The 25,374-nt window shown below is 40.7% G+C and overlaps 1 protein-coding gene across 1 annotated transcript in view; it reads left to right on the forward strand.

The window, feature by feature from the left end:
* Positions 1-25,374, forward strand: part of GPR156 (G protein-coupled receptor 156) — a 67,268-nt gene that overhangs the window by 32,630 nt on the left and 9,264 nt on the right. Inside the window, exons 3-7 of the mRNA XM_007532098.2 lie at positions 10,405-10,540; positions 10,787-10,897; positions 13,288-13,413; positions 14,257-14,352; positions 20,027-20,263. Coding sequence (XP_007532160.1) covers positions 10,405-10,540; positions 10,787-10,897; positions 13,288-13,413; positions 14,257-14,352; positions 20,027-20,263 — 706 coding nt within the window. The remainder of the gene's footprint in view (positions 1-10,404; positions 10,541-10,786; positions 10,898-13,287; positions 13,414-14,256; positions 14,353-20,026; positions 20,264-25,374) is intronic.

Here is a 25,374-nt window from a genome sequence, read left to right on the forward strand (position 1 = left end):
GTCAACAGCGTCAGGTTGAGCCTGATGTAAAGTTTCGAGACCTCCTTTGAATCTGGAGAGGTGGCAGTCATTGACTATGTGGGTCATAGTCTGTCTGTAGCCGCAGGGGCAGTTCGGGTCGTCTCTGGCTCCCCAGCGATGGAACATAGCGGCGCACCGGCCATGGCCTGTTCGATAGCGATTGAGGAGGGTCCAATCCTAACGTGCTAGGTCAAAGCCGGGTTGACGCTTGCAGGGGTCTGTGATGAGGTGTTTGTTCTTTACCTCAGCTGACTGCCAACTCTGTTTCCAAGAGTCTGGAACAGAGAAGTTCAGTGTAGGCGTAGGAGACCAGATTGGATGACGAGATGTCAAACGTTGGACAGGGTGGACTCGAAGAGCAGGACCAACAGCTTGAAAACTGTCAGGAGCTTGTTGCTGGCTTTGAAAGTGACTGGGATCCATGTGGATTCAGTCGGCTAGGAAGGATCGTCAGTTTCCCCAATGAATGGGTACTCACAGGATGCACCACGGGAAGGTCGATCCAATGCATCCCCTTAACCTTAATATGTGACTTGATCACTTTATTGAACTTTGCTAAATCTCATTTCCTTTTTAAGAAATGGGACTAACCCCAGAGGTAGCACAGTGGATAAAGCTGTGGACTCTCTACTAGGTCTTCCTCTGCCATCATGTTCCAGAACATAAAGCCTCCCACCCACCCCAGAGTCTTTTACTTTGGTGCAGTACACCAAACCCAGTCCAAGTACTGCCTTGTGTTTTTTTATTTTTCAACTTCTTTTTTTTTCCCTAGTGATTTAATAAAGACCATCAAGACTATGGGATAAGAGGGATACAATTCCCACCACCAGAGTGTCATATCCCCTCCCCTCCATTGGAAAGTCTCCTGTTATCCCTCTGGGAATATGTATCAAAGGTCTCTATGGGGTGCAGAAAGTGGGAGGTCTGGCCTCTGTATTGCTTTTCCCCTGGACGTGGGCATTGACAGGCAGATCTTTCATACCTCTAGGAAGTCAGTTCATATGTCAGCTGATATGTCAGTTCATATGTCAGTGTTCTGGATTACAGTAGACTGCCTGTGCTTGGGTGTTTCTTGTAGCCAATTTATTTATTCATTTCTCATAATCACAGCACCTGCTCTGCCGTATAGGGAGTGCTACAAGTCTCCTGCTAGGGATTACCTGTCTTTGCCTGTCACTGAGAGGAGAAAGGAAGTTGAAATCATTGTTCCATAAATTATAACACGTTACCCTCCAGTGTCTGAGGTTCATGGATTATATGAAAGAAGTTCCTAGGAATATCTTCTGGCGTTTAAAAGCACATTTAAAGTACATTACAATTATATGGTATATGGTAAAAATACATTTGAAAACCTTTGTTGTTGCCAGTGTTATTACTGAGACTCCATTCCTACATGATTTCACCACTCTCAAGAGACTTTAAAAAAAAATTTACTTATTTATTCCCTTTTGTTGCCCTTGTTGTTTTATTGTTGTGGTTAGAATTGTTGTTGTTGTTGGGTAGGACAGAGAGAAATGGAGACAGGAGGGGAAGACGGGGCTGGGGGGGGGGGGAAGAAAGATAGACACTTGCAGACCTGCTTCACCACTTGTGAAGCGACTCCCTGCAGGTGGGGAGCCAGGGGCTTGAACTGGAATCCTTATGCCGGTCCTTGAGCTTTGCACCACCTGCGCTTAACTCACTGCGCTACCGCCCGACTTCTAAGAGACTTTTTTTTTTTTTTAATGTATAAAGGGTGAGAGACAGAAACAAGGGCAACAATAAAAAATGGGGGAAAAAATGGCCTCCATGAGCAGTGGATTTGTAGTGTAGGCAGTGGGCTTCAGCAATAACCCTGGAGGCAAAAAAAAGGGGGGCAGGGTGAGAGACAGAGCGGGAAAAACATCATAGCAACTGTTTCCTTGCTTGTAAAGCTTCCCCTTTACAAATGCTTTCATGTAGTGGCCACGGCCTTGAACCTAGGTCCTTGTGCATAGTAAAGTGTGTGCTCTACCAAGCAAGTTATCTCCCAGTCCCTGGAAAATAATATTTATTTGTTTGTTTGTGTGTTTACTACCCAGGCTATCTCTGGGGCTCAGTGTGTCCGCACAGCTCCACTGTTCCCGGTGGTGATTTTTTTTCCTTATTTTTCTTTCTACTTGGTAGAGGGTTAAGAGTCAGAAAGGAAACACAAGACAGAGAGGAAAGATATTTGCAGCACTATTCCACCTCTTGTGATGATTTCTTCCTGCAAATGGAGACTGGGGACTTGAGCCAGGTCCTAGTATTTGGTAATATATGTCTTCTACAAAATGAGGCACCACAAAGCTCTGAATCTTTTATTTTTTTTTTTAAATCAACATGAGGTGGACTTGTGAAATTACTCACTTGGTTAATGCACTGCTTTGCTGTGTGTGTGAGGCCCAGGTTCAAGCATGGCTCCCACTGCATAGAAAAAAGCATTGCGGCTGTGGTCTACTTCACTCTCTCTGTGCCCCACCCCCCACACTTATATTCAGATCAGTGTGAAGTATGGTCATAATTTAAATCTAACAATACACAAGCTTTCTATTAAGTGTACCCTTTAGGCTTTTCCTCCATTTTCATTAACTTATGTTCTGCTTTTTTTTAAACTGCTGTTCTAAATTTGAACCATTATAGTAAAACAATAGCTATTTGTTTTATGTCTAAATTTTCACATTTCGGCTTTCAAAATGTTTTTATGGATGTATTTTTACATTAGCCCTTAGGGAGATAGCTCAGTCTACTAGAAAGCCAATTTGCTTTCCTGAAGCTCCAGAGGTTGTAGATTCAACCCCTGGCATCACCTTATACCAGAGCTATGCAGTGCTCTGGTCTATCCCTGTCTCTCTGTCTCCCTCCTTCTTCTCTTATAATAAATACATAAATCTTTAAAAATAAAATGAAATTGATCCTTATACCTGTGCATATTCCAGGATAACTATGCATTCTAAAATTTGTACACTAAAATTTTATATGCAGTCACTTAAATACCTATAATAAACATGCACTGATATGCATAGATTTTTGTTAAAAGGCCCAGCGAGTACTGAGGAAATGACTGCTATATTTAAATCATGTTCTATTTTCAAAGAAAAGACACAATAAGAAAATTGTCTTTGCAGTGGAAAAGCTAGAAGCCAGGGAAGTGGTGTCCTGATGAGCAGAGGACAAATATTATTTCATTTGCTTTCCTATCTCCAATTCTTCTTAATACTTTAAACAAGTAGCTATATATAGGGATTATTGAATTAATGTTTGACATAGAAAGATAATTTAAATGACAGAAGCTAATAATACATCGAGACATGAGGTCATCTAAAGGAGAATTTGGGAGCAGAATATTTAGCAAGTTCCCTTTTGCGCTTAACGGCTAAATATTTTGACTGATGTGTAAATTCTAATGCAGCTTGGGTAACCAGGTCAGCCTTTTGTTCTTGCTTAAGGAGAAAAGCAGAAATGCAAAGCACAACTGACTTAATAAGCAGCAGGGAAATGAGACTTGCCTCTGAAATAGCTGAAAAGGGAAGACCTCTAGGGCCATAGATTTTACCAGGTCCAGCCACTGCAAACCATTTAGTTATTCTACAGGCAGAATGCCTTTCTTCTCCCAATTTCTCTTCAGCTTCAGCAGCTGTGGGCCTGAGCTAACATATAACAGGTAGGGAGCTTACTTTCTCCAGTAAAATAAAGCTATGCAAGCATTCTGACTGCAGGGAAGCAGGCAGTTTGAGAGAGGACAGGCCCACCAAGGGTAAGAGGAAAGGCTGACTGTTTTAGCTTATGACAAAACACAATTTACTAGCTGTGAAGCATGCTTCCTACCCTAGCTGCAAGCAGCAAATCAGTTCAAGATCAGCAGATTTTTCTGAAGCCAAGGAATGAGATGCATATTGTTAACCTCTGAGCAGATGTCAGCTGAGAGTCTGTAATCTGTGTGGTCGTGAAGATGAAGTCTCATCCATCAACTGCTCGATGAGGGCTGTCATCATATCACTGGGCCTACATGGCCCTCAATACATAATGTAAGAGACATATTAGACAAAAGCATTTCCTGGGGGAATTTTCCAGGAAGAACTCAGCCAATGGAAAGGAATCTTTCAAGTGACCTGATTTCATTGGAGACAAGTAAACAAGTGTGTGTGTGTGTGTGTGTGTGTGTGTGTGTGTGTGTGTGTGTGTGTGTGTGTGTGTGTGTGTCTGAAACAAAGAGAGTGGGACAGCAAAAAGCTTCACAAGTGTCCAGTTACTATCCCTTCTCTGTATTTTTTCTTTAGCCTCATTTTAGCACTATGCTTAGAGGGGAAGCAAGGGACATGAAGGAACATGAAGAGACAGTGAAGGTTTGGAGTGTAGAGATTTGCCAAGTGGTCAAAACCCATGTTAGTGGAAGTCCACAGTGCTGTGAGCCACCAAAATATCTTCAGCCTTTTATATTCAGTAGTGCCATGAGGCTCTCAGCCATGATAGGAAGAACCGAAGGCAGCCACCTGAAACTCTTACCATTGCCCAGACTGTACCCCTGTTACCTTAACATACAGGCACTGAACCAACTTTTGATTCTGCTACTGTCAGGGATCTCTGTCATTGTAAGCCACTTTGTACACTTTCAGAAGGATGAGACTCTTCCCTCACCCTCACCCCAGGGTTTTTATTTTGGTGCCCTACTCCAGATTTAGTCAAATCCTGCTTTTAGTTTCCCTTTCAGATCTTCTTTCTCAACTTCTGTTGATGAGTGGGATCATCCCATACTCATCTTTATCTTTCTGACTTAGCTCACTTAACATAATACCTTCTAGCTCCGTCCAAGATGGGTCAGAGAAGGTGGGTTCATTGTTCTTGATAGCTGCATAGTATTCCATTGTGTATATATACCACAGCTCTCTCAGCCACTTATCTGTTGTTGGGCACCTGGGTTGCTTCCAGGTTTTAGCTATTAGGAATTGTGCTGCTATGAACATAGGTGTACACACCTCTTTTTGGTTGGGTGTTATAAGGAGTCCTTGGGGTATATCCCTAAGAGAGGAATAAATAAAAAGAAAATTAAAGAAAGAAAGAAAGAAAGAAAGAAAGAAAGAAAGAAAGAAAGAAAGAAAGAAAGAAAGAAAGAAAGAGGGAGAGACACAAAAGCGTTGCTCCACTGGAGCATGGTCCATTTTTGTTCTTGGTGCTGTCCAAGGTGTCACAGTAGATTAATCAGAATTCCACACACGTGTACTACTGCTGAACCAGCTTCCTGAACTCCCATGATTTAATATTGTGTAATTAAAAAGCTATCTGAAAAAAGATTCATCTAGAGAAATGAAACACATGAACTCACAGGAACAAAAACAGAATTAAACAAACTAAGACTTAGTGAGAACTATGGTTTTTATGGTTGGGAGAATGGGGATAGTGTAATTGTAATCTTACAATCTTGTAAACCACCATTAACCACATATAAAAAATGGCAAAAAAAGAGAGATACTCATTTTTAGTTTAGATATGTTTAGAGTTCAATTGTGCTATTTATATCAACTCATGTAGCATCACTTTGTGACAATTTAGGAGAGTCTTCTACAAGTTACAAGTCGAGAAGTCCCCTCAGTCTCATTCACAAGCATGTTTCCAAACTCAGTCCTTAATCATCATCAAGAAGAAAAGAACAAAGTAATCAATAACTCCTTCAGAACTCCAAATAGAATAAACCAAGTCCAGAAAACAATATTTGATCAAGATTTTTTAAATATCATAACTGGGATCTGGTGAATGTCATTCATCTTAATTCATTAAAGATTATTTAAATGATAATATAGTATTACATAGGCTTTGCAGATAAAGGCATTTAATTATATATAACAAGTCCTTGCTTTCAAATAGAAAAATCAAGAAAACTCTTATTTTACATTGCATTCAACAAATGAATGGGGGTTGAGGGCAGGAGATACCAGAGCTATATAGCCCTATTTTCTTAAATTCCACTTTGTTTCTGATTGCTGGTAACCTTGTCTAGGTGTTCGTTTTTTTTTTTTTATCACTTCATAAATAGAGCATAGATAATCTCAATGTCATTGGCTGTTTACGAGTGCATAATATTTGAATCTTCCAGCTTTGTAGAAATTATGTGTTTGTGGTTGATTAAAATATTCAGCACATGAAGACTTCACCTTTTAGTTCAACAGAAAAATATAAATGGCATTGGTGATTGAATTCCCATCAAGTAGCAAAGGCATTCTCCAGACATTATTCACCTACTGAATTGGAGATGATTCACCTTTTAGTACTTTTGCAGGTGTTAACTTGGCAAAACAGAATAGATCAATCATTTTCTATTCACTTTTTCACTGAAGCAAGTTTTCAGGAAAAACTCGAAATATGCACCTATGAAAAACACCAAAAATGGATATGTAAGTCTATAATATTCGTTTGAAAAATAAATTTATTAAATAAATTAATAAAAAATAATTTATTAAATAAATTAAACTTCTGAAATAAAATATCTTGTGTAATATATATCTTGTCAAATATAACTAAACTGAGTTTATTCTAACTCAGGAAGTAACACCACTCTTTTTTATTATTTATTTTCCCTTTTTGTTGCCCTTGTTTTTCATTGTTGTTGTAGTTATTATTGTTGTTGTATAGTTATCATTGTTGTTGATGATGTCATCATTGTTAGATAGGACAGAGAGAAATGGAGAGAGGAGGGGAAGACAGAGAGGGGGAGAGAAAGATAGACACCTGCAGACTTGCTTCACTGCCTGTGAAGCGACTCCCCTGCAGGTGGGAAGCCAGGGGCTCGAACCGGGATCCTTACACCAGCCCTTGCCCTTTGCGCTTAACCCGAGTTACCACTCTTAAAGCCGAGAATTTCTTAATCAGGATTTTGTGCAGTACTGAATTACATGAAAGGAGACCTGATTGCTCAGATAAAATGGGTCTAGAGAAGAATTAAGAAAGGAACATCAGTGATTGAGACAACACAAATATGTGAGTGTGAAACCTAGGCAGCTGCTTGGTGAGGGGATCATAGATCATGGCTAGAATCTTCTGAGTAGTCATGAGGGAGAACAGCCTTTTCACTGAATCTGCAGGACCCTGCCCAGTGTACTACTGACCTAGTTTCTGACTGTGCCCTCTTGGGTAAAACAGTATTAATAATGGTCTTTCTAAAGTATTACTTAATGGATGCTTTGTGGAGTTGTTAGCATTGTTCCTAATTCAGTAGTCAATAATCACCATGCATTGTCTCTTATGGGAACAGGCAACAGAGCCAGGGGAAAGATTTCTCTCCATACATCCACATTGTGAAGGTGTGGTAACAGGAGGCAGATTTGAATGAATGAGTGGAGGTAGGTTAATGCTACATCTTAAATGTGGGTACAGAATATTTAAGGCAAACAAAGAAAATTGTTCTTTGTACACATAACTCATTTGCTAAATGATGTACATTATATTTTAAGAAAATTAGTCTGAAAGTAATTGACAAGATGTATTAGGATGGGGGGAAATGGCATTACATAGAGTTGAAGGTCACACCAAAAAAAATCTCATTTACCTTTTTTTTTTTTTTTGCATTGTCTTTGAGTTTTTGAAGAGTTCAGCTAATAATTTATTTGATCCTCACAATAACCAGTGAGTAGGTGAATGGAAAAGATGATCTCTTCATTGCTCGCAGATGAGGAGACAGGTACCCAAGGGAGTTGAGTTAAATGACGTACTCAAAAGTCACACAGCTGTGAGTAGCAGAACCGGGATTCCCATCTGTCACACCTGACTCCAGTTGCATTCCTCCTAAAATGATTGTATACTAGATATATGTGGTAGCAGGAATGGAGGGACAGTGAGGGAAAGGTTTTGAAATAATAAGGGAGGGAGTCGGGCGGTGGTGCAGCGGGTTAAGCGCACGTGGCGCAAATCGCCAGGACCTGCGTAAGGATCTCAGTTCGAGCCCCCGGCTCCCCACCTGCAGGGGAGTCGCTTCACAAGCTGTGAAGCAGGTCTGCAGGTGTCTGTCTTTCTCTCCTCCTCTATGTCTTCCCCTCCTCTCTCCATTTCTCTCTGTCCTATCCAACAACAATGACATTAATAACCACAACAATGTTAAACAAGGGCAACAAAAAGGAAAATAAGTAAATAAATAAAAAATAATAAAAGATACTCTTAAAAAAAAAAAGAAATAATAAGGGAAAGAACCTGGTAATTGATTCAGTATCGGTGATGAAAGATGATTCCTAGCTTTCTAAAGCCTAGAAGATGGTAAAATTAATACTGTCACAAGGTAACATTGGTAACATTTGTTTATATGAACAAGGCCCTGTGCTACTGACTTTGTCATATTGCTTTATTGAATGTTTATAACTCTTTCTACAAGGAGGATACATGAAAACTGTTCTCATTTATAGAGGGAGGGGAAAAGATCAAGATTTTTACTCAAAGACCTAGTTAAGTTTAACTGGACTCATTGTTTTATAGTGACCACACCAGGGACTTAAAGTTCCAGAGAGGTGGTTTGGTACTCTTGTGTGTATGGTATAACTAATTATGCTTCCAAACACAAGTAACCAAGCTAAGCCAGTAGTGATCATGACGTTGAAAAATTCAGCACTATTAAAGAGTTTGCTTAATATCTCCTCATTGGTTCCCCTATCATTACTAGAGGCTGTACTAAGCAACTTGCTTTGACTTTGACCTCTAACATGGTCAGCCAGATAATCCAGGTGCATAGATAAGAATGCTTAGCAAGCTTTCAAAATAGCTCACCTGGATATTGTGTCTACTTTACCATATACAAAACACATATGATCCTGGCCACCATTGGAGGGAGCTTTGATGCTATTGTATCTCTCTCTCTCTATCTCTTCTCTCTCTGTCCCCACCCCGTCTGATAAAGTCAGTCAAGAATACTGAAACTCTGGCTATGACAAAATAAAAGAATGCTCTCACCCTTAGATATTATTTCAAAATAAAAGTGTAACTCACTATGTTATCAAATAACTGTTAGTATACATTTCATTATGTAGAAGACATTATTTAGACTAAATAACCTGTTTTTAGCACTTTCGCTTCTTAGGTATTGACTGTCACTACCTAGTATTAGCCTGGTGTTCCTCTTAGATGAGCCAGTTACACATTTCTACTCTGTCCTGATCCTCTGTTGGTGCCCAAGATTTGCCTGAGATCCTGATTGCCCTGCATCTCTCTCTAATCTTCAGAGTTCTCTGTGAACTCATTTAAAACCCCTGGAGGAGGGTTGGGAGATAGTTCACCCAACAGAACACATGACTGAGTGTGTGTGTGAGGTACTAGATTTAAGCCTTAGCACCACCTATGAGCATAACAGACTGCCTTGGGAAAGTTCCATAGATGATGGAGTGGTGCTATGTTTTCTCCCTTTATCTCTTTTCTCCCCCCCCCTCTTTCTCTCAAATAATGAAAAGATTGACCCTCAGTGATTGGTTACACATGCATAAGACCCTGGATTCATGAGAGCGATAGATAGATAGATAGATAGATACCCTTCTCAAATTTCCTGCTTTCACTTCCTGTTTCTTCTTTCCCTCTAGGTCAAGTAGTAAGAGTAAAACAATTTTATATATCAAATAAACAGTGTGTGCAAAAGTTCCCAAACCATTTTTTTCAAATAGTAGTTTACCTTGTAGCTCCTATCAAAAGACTTTAAATTGTCTCTTTATGGTACTTTGGTGGTGGGTGAAGTGTGCTAACACATGTTTTAGAGAGATGTGAAATTATACCCCTAAGACAACTACAGTCTGGTAAACCAACATTTCTTCAACAATAAAATGAAAATAAAAATAAACTATATCTCTTTAGATATCTACCTGCTAGCTCTTTGTTCACCAAGCTACAAATAGCAGTCTCTTGGCAACCAGAAACTTTATGGAAATTTTGTAACTTTTTTTTTGTTACCACCTGTTTTTAAAAGTAAATCTTGTTTTTAAAAGGCTTGGAATTTAATGAGTAAAAAGTGGCAGAACTTAGATGTTTTTTGAAAAATAAATTTAAATCATAAACATTTTTAGAGAGCTGTAAAATGTTTTTTTTTCCCCATTGGCCCTTTAATCTGAGGATCCATTAGAGATATGCTAGTGGGAAGGTTCTGTTCACTTCCAGGGCAAAGGGTCATGATTGGGGGCCGGATGGTGGTGCATCTGGTTGAGTTCACATGTTACAGTGTGCAATAACACAGGTTCGAGCTCTTGGTCCCCACCGGCAGGGGCAAAGTCTCACAAGTGGTGAAGAAGCAGAGTTGCAAGTGTCTCTGTGTCTCTCCGTATCACCCCCTTCCCTCTCAAATTCTGACTATCTCTATCCTATAATAAATAAAGATAATTTAAAAAACAAAAGGGCCATGATTGTATCTCTCTTCCTTGTTTCCTTTAGGATTGTGAAGATGTCCAGTCCCAATCTGAACATTGTGACCTTACTGGGAAGTTGTCTAACTTACAGCAGTGCTTACCTCTTTGGGGTTCAAGATCAAGGTGCTTTAGTAGGAAGTTCAATGGAAACTCTCATCCAGGTAGTTGAAGTCTTGAGTTTTTGTTTTGACTATAATGCCACAGTTTTGATAGTTTTTAAAAATCACTCCCCCCGCTCCCCCGTGGGGTGGTTGTTACCTTTATCCTTGCTGTGGGCACTTTCAAAGGTAATCCCTGGAACATTTAGTCAGTAAATCCCCATACCCTCTGTTTAGCAGATCAGAACATGTGGAGAACTGACAAAGATTCCTCTCATGTCTCTTATTTCTGTCCCTTCCTACCTGTAGATTAGACTATCCATGCTGTGCATTGGGACCTCCCTGGTGTTTGGCCCTATTCTGGGGAAGAGCTGGCGACTCTACAAGGTGTTTACCCAAAGGGTCCCTGACAGAAGAGTGGTGAGTAGGCAGCAAGTACATACTGATTGCAGACTGCAACTTCACTTTTGATTAAAAGCTAGGGAAGCATGTACTAGATTACTAGGTCTGGCCCTTTCACAACCACCTGAATTTCCTGTACCTCACTTTAAACCCTGGAGTCATGTGACCTCACATATCCTCAAGTCTACAAGGCTGGATTCAGTGTCATGAGAAAATGGGTCTTGAAAATAGTCCCCAAACTATTGTATTTACTGTTGAATGTAAAATATTAATTACCCAAGAAAGAAAGAAAGAAAAAAAAGAAAATAGTTCCTGCTTCATACGCACATACCCTTACCTCACTGCTACGGGGATGTGTGAGCTGGTCAATATCTGGAACCAGTTTAAGGGAAAACAAAATGTCCAGAAAGACTGCTGCTTAGCACAAGGCATGAACTGGTAGTGGAGGGAGGGAGAATGATTACAGAGGAGCTATAGCAAATAAGTAGCATGGTTTATTTTTCATTAAAAAAACATTATCTGCACTAAGAAAAATGGGCCTGGCAAAGTTAGCAAGGTAGAGGACACCAGTATAGCAGCTAATATCAGCCATATAAGTTATGTGGCAAGAGCTGGGTGGTGATGCACCCAGTTGAGCATACATGTTACCTTGCACAAAGACCTGGGTTCAAGCCCCCACCCCCCACCTGTAGGGAGAAGCTTCATGAACAGTAAACCAAGTCTGCAGATGTCTGTCTTTTTCTCTCCCTTTTTATCTCCCCTTCCCCTCTCAATTTCTCCCATCCTATCAAATGAAAAAATAGAAAGAAAAAGAGGCCACTGGGAGTGGTGGATTCATAGTGCTAGCACTGAGCCCCAGCAATAATCCTGGTTGGAAAAAAAAAAAGCTACATGGCAGCCATATCTCCTATATGTCTCTGATATTAGTTGCCATTCTAAACACTCTCCCCTATTTTAAGGTTCCCTGATAAAGCTGCTCAAACTTCAAAACCTAATTACCAAAATCTTTGGTTATAAACCCAATCCAAGACCTATATATCACTCAACTGGAATTTACTTCTCTGGAATGATGAAAAATTGTTAAATGAAATGTTATTGAATTATGAATATTTTTCAGTAACTCAGCTATGAGTAATTGAGTAATATGAAATGGATTGCCTAAAAGACACGAAATTCACTTATCCCTCTAGAAAAATTGATTCATTTTTTAAAACAATATTATGGAGTTATAAGTAACATGCAGTGAATTGCACACATGACTTGGGGGCTGTGGGGTGCTCTCCCAAGTGAGTATACATTTTACTGTGTGTACGGACCCAGTTTAGGCTCCTGGCTACCATATGGGAGCACCCCACAAAGAGAAAGGTTTCATGAGAAAAGACATATAAAAGAAAAAAATAGGGAGTCGGGCGGTGGCGCAGTGGGTTAAGCGCACGTGGCGCAAAGCGCAGGGACTGGCGTAAGGATCCCGGTTCGAGCCCCCGGCTCCCCACCTGCAGGGGAGTCGCTTCACGGGCGGTGAAGCAGGTCTGCAGGTGTCTATCTTTCTCTCCCCTCTCTCTCTGTCTTCCCCTCCTCTCTCCATTTCTCTTTGTCCTATCCAACAACAAAGCAACATCAACAATGGCAATAATAACCGCAACGAGGCTGCAACAACTAGGGCAACAAAAAGGGGGAGAAATGGCCTCCAGGAGCGGTGGATTCATGGTGCAGGCACCGAGCCCAGCAATAACCCTGGAGGAAAAAGAAAAAAAGAAAAAAAGAAACAAATGGGAGTGTTTACTCGTGATTGTGATGATGTGGACATAGAAATCATTGTGTGGGGGCCAGGCAGTAGCAAAGCAGGTTAAGTGCACATGGCATAAAGTGCAAGGACCACCACGGAGTAAAGATCCCAGTTCAAGCCCCTGATTCCCCACCTGCAGGGGGGTGACTTCACAAGCGGTGAAGCAGTTCTCCAAGTGTCTGTCTTTCTCTCCCCTCTCTGTCTTCCCCTCCTCTCTCAGTTTCTCTCTGTCCTGTACAACAACAACAATAGCAGCAGCAGCAATAACAGTAACAACAAGGGCAACAAAATGGGAAAAATGGCCTCCATGAGCAGTGGATTCATAGTGCAGGCACAGAGCCCCAGAAATAACCCTAGAGACAAAAAAGAAAAGAGAGAGAGAGAGAGAGAGAAAGAAAGAAAGAAAGAAAGAAAGAAAGGAAAAAAGAAAGAAAGGAAGGAAGAAATTATTGTGCATGTTCAATGTTCAGAATGTTCAGTGTCTTTTTCATCTTTTGACTGCTAGATTTGAAGTTCCTTAGGACAAATCCTGAACATATAGCTCAGATCACATAAATTACTCTCATCCCTATCTCATGTTGCCAGCAAGCTAAGAAAAGCTACACTCTTGCCTCTCTTGCAGATAATCAAAGACCTACAGCTGCTGGGGTTGGTGGCAGCTCTGGTGGTAGCTGACATGATCCTGCTCATGACATGGGTGCTGACTGATCCCATCCAGTGTCTCCAGATTCTTGGTGTCAGTATGACGGTGAGAGGCCCAACCCCTAACGAATTTAATTCCTAAACTGAAGGACTGATTTTTGTGGGTACCTATAGTCATTGTCTCAATAGCTTGTACCACATGATCATCTTCCAAACAAGAAAATATATTGCCCCTGGAAGAGGGGGAGTCAGGAACAGTAACTGTCATGAATACCATGCCCCTTATTGTCAGAGTGGATGTGCTGTTCACCCCTTGCAGTATCAACACTCTGGAACCTTTCTGGCAGTTATCTCTAAAAACTTTCCACTGCAGGAAGCTGTCTTCCTCTGACTGACCCTGGTAAAATTATGAGGTGGTCTTTGGTTCAAGTCTCAGATCTACCACTTGCAAGACATAGAACCTATGGAAAATCATTTATAAGTTTCTCTTTCCTCACAGGTAAAATGGAGCTAATAATAATACTTATTTCATAGGGATCTGGTGAAATTAAGTGAAACAGTACAGGTAAAGGACACAGCTAAGTCCCGTACCTCATATTTCGTGAGATAGTTGTTATTTGTCTCCACAAGGTGCAGAGGAATGAAGTGAAATCTTGAAGTTATAGGTTTACTATTTAAGGGTTCTACTGCTGACAAATAGGGACATCAAGTAAAATAATTCACAGTTTTGGTCATGTACTAATTTGAATCATTGTGGTAGCAAAACACTCAATGGAGGGGTCAGCCCTGTCACCACCAAGTATTCACTCAGGTATCAGTTAAACTCCATCATTCTCATTTAAATTATATCCTTTGTGGAGACATTCAAAGTCCAGGAAGTTCACAGAGATCTGCTATATGTTTCTGGTAATGGTGGGTACTCTCAGTCCTGACTTTCTGCCCCTTCTAGGTAACAAGGAGAGATGTGGCCTGCTCTCTGACCAGCACATACTTCTGTGCATCCCGGTACTCTGATGTCTGGATTGCTCTTGTCTTTGGATGCAAGGTTGGTATTTCCTTGGGATACAGTTTTAATATGAGGAAGGAACTATAGGAATTAACTGTGATTCCTGCAGAGAATATTAAAAATCAGGAAATTGCTGTTTGTGGATATATCTTTTTTTTCTTTTTTCTTTATTTATTCCCTTTTGTTGCCCTTGTTGTTTTATTGTTGTAGTTATTATTGTTGTTGTCGTCGTTGTTGGATAGGACAGAGAGAAACGGAGAGAGGAGGGGAAGACAGAGAGGGGGAGAGAAAGATAGACACCTGCAGACCTGCTTCACCGCCTGTGAAGCGACTCCCCTGCAGGTGGGGAGCTAGGGTTCGAACTGGGCTCCTTATGCCAGTCCTTGTGCTTTGCGCCACCTGCGCTTAGCCCACTGAGCTACAGCCCGACTCCCCTTGTGGATATATCTTAAAGCTTTAGTATTCCTCTTTTATTTGTTCCAAGAATCACTTTTCCAACTCTTTGTACTCCTTTGTTCAGCCCTCCCTGAAGTCATGTAGAATTTACCTACTATTTCTGCCATTTCTTGGTCTAGTGTTTTCATTGACTCTGTAAAACTATCCATAGCTCTAGTTTTCACCCCACCCCAAAAAAGGAGACCTTAAGAAAAACACCCTTGGTGGAGTTAAGAAGCAACAACTTAATTTATTCTCCAAGGTGCCCTTATCATCTCTCTTGTGATTTTCTTCAATATTTGAGGCAAGATCTGCTGCCCTCTACCCGCCCAAGTTTTCTACTCTGATTGAAAGCAGGGCCAACACCTGGAAAGATGAAAACGTTTATAGAGTTCAGTAGATACCTCTGAATACCTCCTATACTGCCCTGACTCTCCCATCATTAAACTCATTGTCTCTGTTAGATGGCAAACATAGAACATTATTTTCAGGGGGTACATACAGGCAACTAAGGGAGGTTAACCAATGATCCTATTAACTGATTTTCAACTAGGAAGGACAGGGAATCTGACATTCAAGGGCATAGGACAAGCCTGTTTCACTGAACAGGACAGTTCCCATGATAAATGACTGCCAACTGACTGTCAAGACAGAGAGATCTGATTGACTGATTGCTTTCAAAGGAAATCGAGTTTTGTAGAAATTGCTGATCTATTTTATTTTTGCCACCAAGTTTATCTTAGAGGTTGGTGCTTGTTACTGCTTCATTTCTGGCAGTCTTTCTCTCTTCCTCCTTCCACCCTTTTTTTTCTTTTCTCTTCTTTTCACTTTTCTTTTCTTTGTTCCTTGTGAGACACATAGAGAAATCAAAAGAGATAGAGAGACATACAGACAGATATGCAGTACTGTTCCACTGCTCATGAAGCATTCCCCCTGCTTCTTGACTAGGAGAAGAAGGTGACCTGGGAGAACTTGGATCGCTGTGTATGGTAACTTGTGCTTTCTACCACTCAAGCCACCACTTGGCTCCTAGATGGCTTTTAAAAGTAGGCTTCTCAGGGGTCAGCTGGTAGCACAGCAGGTTAAGCACACATGGTACGAAGCACAAGGATTGGCATAAGGACCTCGGTTCAAGCCCCTGGCTCCCCACATGCAGGGGGGTAGCTTCACAAGTGGTGACGCAGGTCTGCAGGTGTCTATATTTCTCTCCCCCTCTCTGTCTTACCCTCCTCTCTCCATTTCTCTCTGTCCTATCCAACAACAATAGTAACATCAACAATAATAGTAACAACAACAATAATAACCACAACAATGATAAAAATTTAAAAAAACAAGGGCAACAAAAGGGGAAAAATATAGCCTCCAGGAGCAGTGGTTTCATACTGTAGGCACTGAACCCCAGCAATAACCCTGGTGGCAAAGAAAGAAAGAAAGAAAGAAAGGAAGGAAGAAAGAAAGAAAGAAAGGAAGAAAGAAAGGGAAAAATAGGCTTCTCACTTCACCAGCAAAGTATTCAGTGGTTGCTTCGAAGAAATATGGACATGCACAGAATAAAGACAAGGACATACTGCTTTTTAGCCACATGTACAGGTCACTTTGATTGGAATATTTTTCAGAGAAAGAACTAGGAAGTGAACAGTTATTGATCTCTGGTTTCTTTTTAAAGCATTTTAGTAGTGATTTATCAGTGGTTTACAAGATGATACAATTATACCACCAGACCCATCATCAAAGTTCTGTACTTCTCCCCCCTCCCCCATTGCTACCATACTTCTCACTGTCTGAGATATAGTTTGGTTACCTTTTCTGGAAGTGTGTGTTATTTAATTATCTATAATCTACATATGAGCAAAACCACTTGATTTTTTTTTCACTTCTTACACCATTGAACATAATCATTTTGATTTCTAGATTCTTTATAAGGGATAACAGAATATGATAGAACAGGATTTGAAATTTTTTCTTTTTTTTCCCCCTTTTTTGTTGCCCTTGTTGTTGTAGCCTTGTTGTGGTTATTATTGTTGTTGTTGATGTCATTCGTTGTTGGATAGGGCAGAGAGAAATGGAGACAGGAGGGGAAGACAGAGAGGGGGAGAGAAAGACACCTGCAGACCTGTGAAGCGACTCCCCTGCAGGTGGGGAGCCAGGGGCTCGAACCGGGATTCTTCTGCCGGTCCTTGAGCTTTGTGTCACCTGAGCCTAACCTACTACGCTACCGCCCGACCCCCTGAATTTTTTTCTATTTGTGATTAGTAGTATGTTACAAGATTATAGTGTATAATTCCAATAGGGTTTGAATGTGAATTCTGACTCAGCCCCTATTTAGTTTACCCTAAACTTCACTGAACTTCTCTGAGCTTCAGTTCCTCTTCTACAAAAGGAAGATAATGATTATGACCTGGGAGGTGACGCAGTGAGTAAAGCATTGGACTTTCAACATGAGGTCCTCAGTTTCATTCCTGCACTTGTATATATCAGAGGGATGCTCTGGTCTTTGTTTTCTCTCTGTCTGTCTCTGTCTCTCATAAGTGAATACATCTTTAAAAAGAAAAAAGTCTATTAAAGATAAAAATTAATGGCAGTAATGGCAACATTCTCTCAGAACTACTCTGAGTTTTGAGTTATTGTATGTTTTCAACCAGGGAGCTGAGGAGATAGCATAGTAGTTATGAAAAAAATTTTTCATGCCTGGGGCACCAACGGCCCTAAGTTCAATGTCTAGTGCCACCGTACACCAGAGCTGAATCGTGCTCTAATAAAAATTAATAAGTAAATAAATGTTTTCTTCTCTAACAAAAATAAGTAAAAAATAATTTTCTATAACTCCTGACCTGTAGTAAGAGCTTGATAAATACTAGATATTAGTAACTTTCACTCCCTCCCTGGGCAGTTCTGAGAAACTATCTCGTTTGGTTCCTGTAGAAGAGCATATTCTCCACAGCACGGCTCATCCCCCACAGCAACTCATTCTGCAAGTCAACCTGATTTATTGTCTCCTTTGCCTTCTAGAAAAATCCTATTTCAATTTTATTTTCTAAAGAACAAAGAAAGTAAAAAGGATAAAAGAGTACTGAGCATCAGGAAATTGTCCAAGCCATATGTTTATGGGTTCCTTGTCCAAAATGAACAGACTCTGAGGAGCACCCAGACCTTCACATTAAGTTCCATTGTACCCACCTATCCACCCCACCACGCCTGTTAATTGCTTGCTAACTCACACTTCCCAGCAGATATCTGTGCATGTGTATAAGTGTGTTTTTATTAAAACATATTTGAGTCAATATATATCTAAGCAAATACATACACGTGTGCACACATGCATGCATGTATGTATCAGGTTATCCCTGCAGATGTTGTGGGTTGGGTCATGTGATGTCAGGGTCACTGGTAGGTGCCCTGCTGATACTTAACCTTAAGTTCACTGAGAGTTCTCCTTCAGTATCCCCGTAGTCCCTGTCCCATCTCCCATGGCATCTCCACACTCTTATAAAGCATGCTCATTTGCCTATTTGCCTTCAGTCTCTCTATAAAACACAGCTCCTTGAAAGCCAGTACCACCACTTACTCCTCTTTGTAGCACTATCCCCTGCCCAACACACTTTTCACATAGTCAGGCAGACATATGTTGAGCCAGGATATTACATATTATTGACTGAGACTTGAGTTTCTCCAAACTGCTTTTTAGAATTTCTGAGAAGTATAGTGATTATCAGAAAAGAGGCTGGGAGGGGTGATAAGAACTTTGCTGTTATGATCCTTCAATTCCTCTCCTGGGGATCTATCCTAAGGAACCCAACACACCCATCTAAAAAGATCTGTGTACACATATGTTCTTAGCAGCACAATTTGTAATAGCCAAAACCTGGAAGCAACCCAAGTGTCCAACAACAGATGAGTGGCTGAGCAAGTTGTGGTCTATATACACAATGGAATACCACTGAGCTATTAAAAATGGTGACTTCACCATTTTCAGCCGATCTTGGATGAACCTTAAAAAATTCATGTTAAGTGAAATAAGTCAGAAACAGAAGGATGAATATGGGATGATCTCACTCTCAGGCAAAAGTTGAAAAACAGGATCAGAAGAAAAAACATAAGTAGAACCAGAACTGGAATTGGCATATTGCACCAAAGTAAAAGACTTTGGGGTGGGTGGAGGGGACAGTGCAGGTCCAAAAAGGATGACAGAGGACCTAGCGGGGGTTGTATTATTGTGTGGAAAACTGGGAGGTATTGTGCATGTACAAACTATTGTATTTGCTGCCAAATGTGGAACGTTGATTCCCCAATGAAAAAATTAAAAGAGAAAAAAAAAAGAACTTTGCTGTTGGGTGTAGTGTGTAGTATATACACTCACTTTTAAATTGTTAATTTTAAAGTGGTTAATTTTATAAACCAGTAATAACAAAAATTATTATTTAAAATTCAGTTTCTGTACAAATGCAGCTTCTTCTAGAAGAGGCAGCACTTTAAGACAGTATTCTTTAAGAGCATGTTTATCCTCATAGGAAAGAGGAAGGAATCAGGGCCTGGACTCCTGGTGGTGGGGCAGGGAGTGCCACAGAGAGAGTAGGGGGGTGGTAAATGGAGCCTCCACTGCCTGTGTCTGCCCCACAGTCTTCCCTAGCCCCAGCTTGCCTTTGTTCTCTTTTTCCATCTCCCATGAACACCCACTGGCACAGAGCCGTTGCTAGCCTCTAGAGAGCCTTTGTGTGAGTTAGAAAAAAGCATCCTTTTAGGCAGATGTGATCTTGCAGGTGCAGTTGGCAAGCAGATGGTGCCTTTGGGAGAATTAGACAAAAAAAAAAAAAAAGCCCCTTCTTCAGGGCACTGCCCCTGCTACTGCACATGGCTTGACAAACAGACAAACAGACCACAGGGCTACTTCAGTTTCCACATGTCCTTCTGCTTCCTGAAGTGCATGGCCATATAATGCGTACAGTAATCCTTACTTACCATTAGCCCTAAGATGTTCCCACTGCCCTCCCAGTGCCCACAAACCTTTTCTGTAGAGTTCCCACCCATCCACACCATCTTATCCTGTTTCTCATTCCAGCAGAGTCCTAACTGATGAGCTCCAGTGCTAAAGGGGGATAAAAGCTTACATTAAGTACCCACTAGGTATCAGAAACCATCATGAGAATTTTTGCATGAGCTCTAGTAAATCTTTGTAGCAACCCATGAAGGTCAGTATTATTATCCCCTGTTTTCAGAAGAGGAACCTGGCCCCAGTCCTTCTCTTTCACTGTCCTGAGTCTGTCTTTCTTTTCTCCTGCAGAGCCTGCTGCTGCTGTATGGAGCCTACCTGGCAGGCCTGACTGACCATGTCAGCTCTCCCCCTGTCAATCAGTCTTTGACTATTATGGTTGGAGTCAACCTCGTAGTACTGGTTGCTGGGCTTCTTTTTGTGATTGCCAGATACTTGCACTCCTGGCCCAACCTGGTTTTTGGACTCACATCCGGAGGAATCTTTGTTTGCACAACCACAGTCAACTGCTTCATCTTCATTCCCCAGGTATGCTCGATAAGTTACTCACTGTCTCCTGCTGAGAATTTGGGGTATCATTTATTGGAGAGTCAGAAGAAAGGTGAGGTTCCAGTGAGCTGATTTCCTCTTTTCTCTTCTCCTTGTTTGAAGGAGCTCCGATCCCGGTTAGCAAGGACTGGCCAAGCAGCAGCAGCAGCAGACCATAGTCACCTGCCCTTCTGCCACTCTAGATTGGCTTCACTTCTTCCCAGTTCTCAAACTCCACCCCCCCACCACCACCATTCCATCCTGACAATGTCATTTATTTCACTAGCCTGGGAATGAGAGATCTTCTTTTCTATCCTCATTGGGAATAGATTCACAAGGAACAACTCATTTGGAGCTTTACATAATTTAAACCACTTTTCCTTTTTGTTAGAGGGAAAAAGAACATTTCTCCTTATTATATTTCACAATAATATTTCATAATAAGGAGAAATGAAATCTAAATATAAAATGTGTTTAACATTCAGGATTAAGAAAAAGCAAGCAAAGAAGGAAGGTAGAAGCAGAAATGTCTAGACAACAAAAAGAAGTCAGAGGAAAGGTCAAGGAATCCAATGGCTCTGAAAAGAAAGTGATGTTAAATTATTGATGTTATGCCTCAGGGTACCACTGAGCCACATATGTCTGAATTAATGAACTTGGCATTAGGCACTTTTCCTATTTTCTTCCTGGTCCCTCTTTTCTCCACCACCACCCCCCCCCCCGAGGCTTCCCTTATCCCATTACACCCTCAAGACCCCACCCAGATTCTCATTGCTGCTTCTAGTTGACTATTAGTGACTTCTCTGTATAGGAACAAACCAAAGTGCTGGTTGATGGAGGGCTACAGTTCATTATAAAATGCACGCTGTGGAATATGATGGTGTAACACAGGCATAGACGCTTTACTCTTCTTCCTTTTCATCAGTTCTCACAAGAACCTTCAACAGGATAAACAGAAATGGAAAGATATATGGCAATAGCACTGAAAATCAAGGATGAGTCTCACATCTCTGCTAGAAAATAGAGGATTTTTTTTTTTTTTGCTGGATCTTAATATTCTAAAAACTGGGTTGAAGGAATCTATTGAGAGCTAAGGAAAAGAAGCAAAAAAGCTGTTCCTCCCTGGGAGATCAAGAAAGGGTGTCGGAGTGGAAGTAACTGGGAAGCCCACCACTTGGGTCCTATACCAATATTATTGATTGTAACTCATACACCCCATTGGTCACTTGCTGATACCCACTATAGGGCAAAAGAGTTAAACACTTACTTTATAAATCTGCCTTATAATTAGGGTGCTTGTGTGACACAGCTTTGAGCACTAAAGATTTTCCAGGTGGCTCCTAAGAAAGTCTTTGCTTTCCTGACAGAGCTACCAGTGTGATAGTCATCACCTCATCTTCCTTTCTCCTTCCTTAAATGTCTATATATTTGCACTATTCTAGCCATCTGTGAACAGAAGAATATATTTTCTATACCATATAAACTATGCTATAGGAAACCATAGTTCTATTGTTCAGATTCGATAGTTCATAAGAAGAGGTACACACATTTCTGAAGACTAGGAGACAATGCCTTCCTCTGAAGTGAAGTATAACACATTTGCCTTATCAGTAAGATTCAAAGTCTAATGCCTCAGGGCTGGGCAGTAGTCCACCCAGTTGAAGGCACAAGTTACCAACCATAAGGATCTGGGTTAAACTCCCCCATACTTCCCACCTGCAGGAGGGACTCTTCACAAGTGGTAAAGCAGGTCTGCAGCTCACTCTCTCTCTCTCTCTCTCTCTCTCTCTCTCTCTTTTTCCACCCCTCTCAATTTCTCTCTGTCCTATCAAATAATAAAATAGATCAGGGAGTTGGGCAGTAGCACAGCAGGTTAAGGACCGGAGTAAGGATCCCAGTTCGAGCCCCCAGCTCCCCACCGAATCACTTCACAGGTGGCAAAGCAGGTCTGCCGGTGGCTTTCTCTCCCCTCCTCTCTCCATTTCACTCTGTCCTATGTAACAATGACGACATCAATAACAACAACAATAATAACTACAACAACAATAAAAAAACAAGAGCAACAAAAGGTAAAATAAATATATATTTTAAAAATTTATATTTTAAAAATAGAGCAAAAATTTCAAAAATACAGAAGAATAATTAAATACAGCTACATAGAACTAGAGACATTTGAAACATACAGGGTTTTGATTGCTTAACCCTGGTGTCTCTTCCTGTTTCTTGTTGCTATCTCTCAGTCTGAACAAGCAGTGCCCTGACTCCACAGAAAGAAAAAGGAAGAAATAAATCTGACATCTACCTTTGAACCAAGTACAAGCATTTGATTTGTTGAAGTAGAAGTGTATGGATAGAATTTGCCCCTCTCCTTTTTCTCTTCCTTTTTTCTCCTTATCTGAGCTTTCTTTCTCTTACTCTTATCTTAGCTCTTCTATTTTTTGTCTCATGGCTTTTCTCCTCTTGAACTGACCACTATCTGAAATTCAAATATATGTCCTATTTATTGCCTATTATATTTTAGGCTTAGGGTGAAAATTCCTTTTTAAAATATAAAAGTAACTGAGGTTTGTCAGGGTTTTTTGTTTGTTTGTTTGTTTTTATGTACCTAAATTAATTTTCCCCTCTAGGTCAGTGACCTGAGGCAGAAAGAAACCTAAAGTGTGTATTCTCATGGGAATAAGATAGCTGAGAAAACTTGGGCAATGTGTGAAGTGAACTATATGGCTAAGAGAAGGAGCAAGGAGGTGGGCCTTCTTCTTGTCTTTTACCTTTCTGGCTAGATTATATTATGATGGAAGAGATTATGAAATCAAAGCCACAAATACCTCAGGGGCAGCTAGGCGGCACTAAAGAGCTGAGTGAAATGGAAGACTTCACTCAAGAGGTAAATGGACCAAGTAGCATTCTACACAAGCCCTCAAGAAATCCCTAAGTGCACATGCCAAGCACTGAGGTCATTAACAAGAATGTTAACAATGAGTAAGCCTCCACTTTTATAGCTTGAATGTGTGTCCACCCTCCCTCCTTCCCCCATCATCTCTTCTGAGAGACAGATGGGGACTGAGGGACATTGTTTTCTCCTCTAAACCCCTAAAATGTGTCATCTGCCCCTTCATGAAGGAACACAGGACTTTCTATTCAGCATTGTAATATCTATATGTCAGCTGTATCTTTTTTATTAGAGATTTAATAGTGATTTATAAAATTATAAGATAATAGGGGTATAATTCCACAGCATTTTTCACCACCAGAGTTGTGTCTCCATCACCCACCAGTGGAAATTGTAATAGTTCTCACAAGGACACAGATATGAGATATATATATATATATATATATATATACATATATATATATATATATATATATATCCCATTTTTATTCACTTCTATTACCCTGCCTTCACTTCCTTTCTAAGTTATACCTACACCTATTCTGAGTGTCCTTCCTTTTCCTTTTTCCCTCTCAGATAAGTGAAACAGTGACTGACTTCCTTCTGCTGTTTACCAGATTCTCTTCTCTTTCAGTGATAGAATAAAAACAAAGAGTCTTTGTGGCAAATGTTTTGGGTCCTGGTGGAATTGGAGTTCGGAGCCCTCTGGTCATCTTCCCCTAATATTTACCCCTCTGGGAGTATAGACCAAAATTCTTTTTGGAGTGCAGAAAGAAAGAGCTCTGGCTTCTCTAATTGCTTCTCTGTTGGACATAGATGCTGGCCAGTTGATTCACACCCCCAGCCTTCTCTGTCTTTCCCTAGTAGAGCAAGGCTCTGGAGAGGTGAGGTTCTGAGACACATTGGCAAGGTATCTGCCCAGGGACATCAAGATGAGATTGTAGTAGCATCTACAGTTTGGTGACTGAAAGGCAGTAAAATAGAAAGCAGTACAAAGTATTTAATAAACCGTCACCAAAGAGTAGAAATAGAACCAGTGATATTTGGGACCCTAAGGTAGAAAGTAGCTAGGATGTCTCTTTTAAGCATGTTTCTAGGAGCCCAGGACTTAAGAAATCTTTGCCTGAGTTTGATAGCTAACATGGAGGTGGACTAGAAATATTGTCTGGGAAGATGGTGTCAGAGCGGAGAATAGAACTTGAAAGCAGGATTAAGGCAGAGAATAGTCCCCAAACTTGAAAAAAAATTATAAATGCAATTAACAACAGACTGACCCAGAGTCCATATCTATTCATATTTAGCACAGGTGCCTGTGTAACTTCTGAATCCCTGTCAGACTGGGCTCACTGCTCTCGTTGCAGGACCAGTCTTCCTCGAGTGGCAGAGTAGGATGACCCAGCCTCTCTTTGGAAAGTGGAGCAGTCCTTGCCATTGCTAGTTTATAATGAAAGTAAGGTCCTGCCTGGAGAGAGCTTATGACAACATTTCTGGTGGTGGTGGCCAGTGATGGTAAAGAGAGTAAATCCACTAGAGAGGTCTAGGCCCATTCTAGAACATGCTGGAAACATGGAATTAAACACATGGTGTCAGTAATTCTGCATTCTTTCAGGAAGCTCCAGGAGAGAATTGGCTTCCTTGTCTGTCCAGTTTCTAGAATCCACCTACACTTCCTTGATTCATGTTTTGTTTTGTTTTTATCCTCCATCTTCAGAGCCAGCAGAAGATATCAATGGTGGGATTTAGAATTATATCTGAGATTGGCCAAATTGTGTTACACTCCATAGTTAGAACTTAGTAAATATTGGATGAAATCCCAGGCTCCCCATGAAGCTCCTCAAAGGCACTTCAGTCCCATTTCTAGAGCTGGGGTACTCAGGCACCAGCCTATATTATCAAATATTCTTGCTTTCACTAACTCACACACTTATTTATTTTTCTCATTAAAACTTTCATTTACTCTTTAATCAAGAGATATATTTTTCCTTTGTGTATCACCTATGAGCTTGGCTCTGAATTAATGTATTAGACTTCATATCTAAATAAAAGGTTCTTTTCTTCAGTTTAATGTTCAAAAAAAGAATAATTAAGAACAGCTTCATACAACTGGAAACATTTGAAATATACAGGGTTTTCATTACTTAACCCTGGTGTAGGCCCTAAACCCTGCCTGGCATTTGAATCTAGCCTTAAAAAGCATACTTCAGCTCTAGTTTCATTTCTC

This window comes from Erinaceus europaeus, chromosome 9 (assembly GCF_950295315.1).
Source record: "Erinaceus europaeus chromosome 9, mEriEur2.1, whole genome shotgun sequence".
Lineage (NCBI taxonomy): Eukaryota > Metazoa > Chordata > Mammalia > Eulipotyphla > Erinaceidae > Erinaceus > Erinaceus europaeus.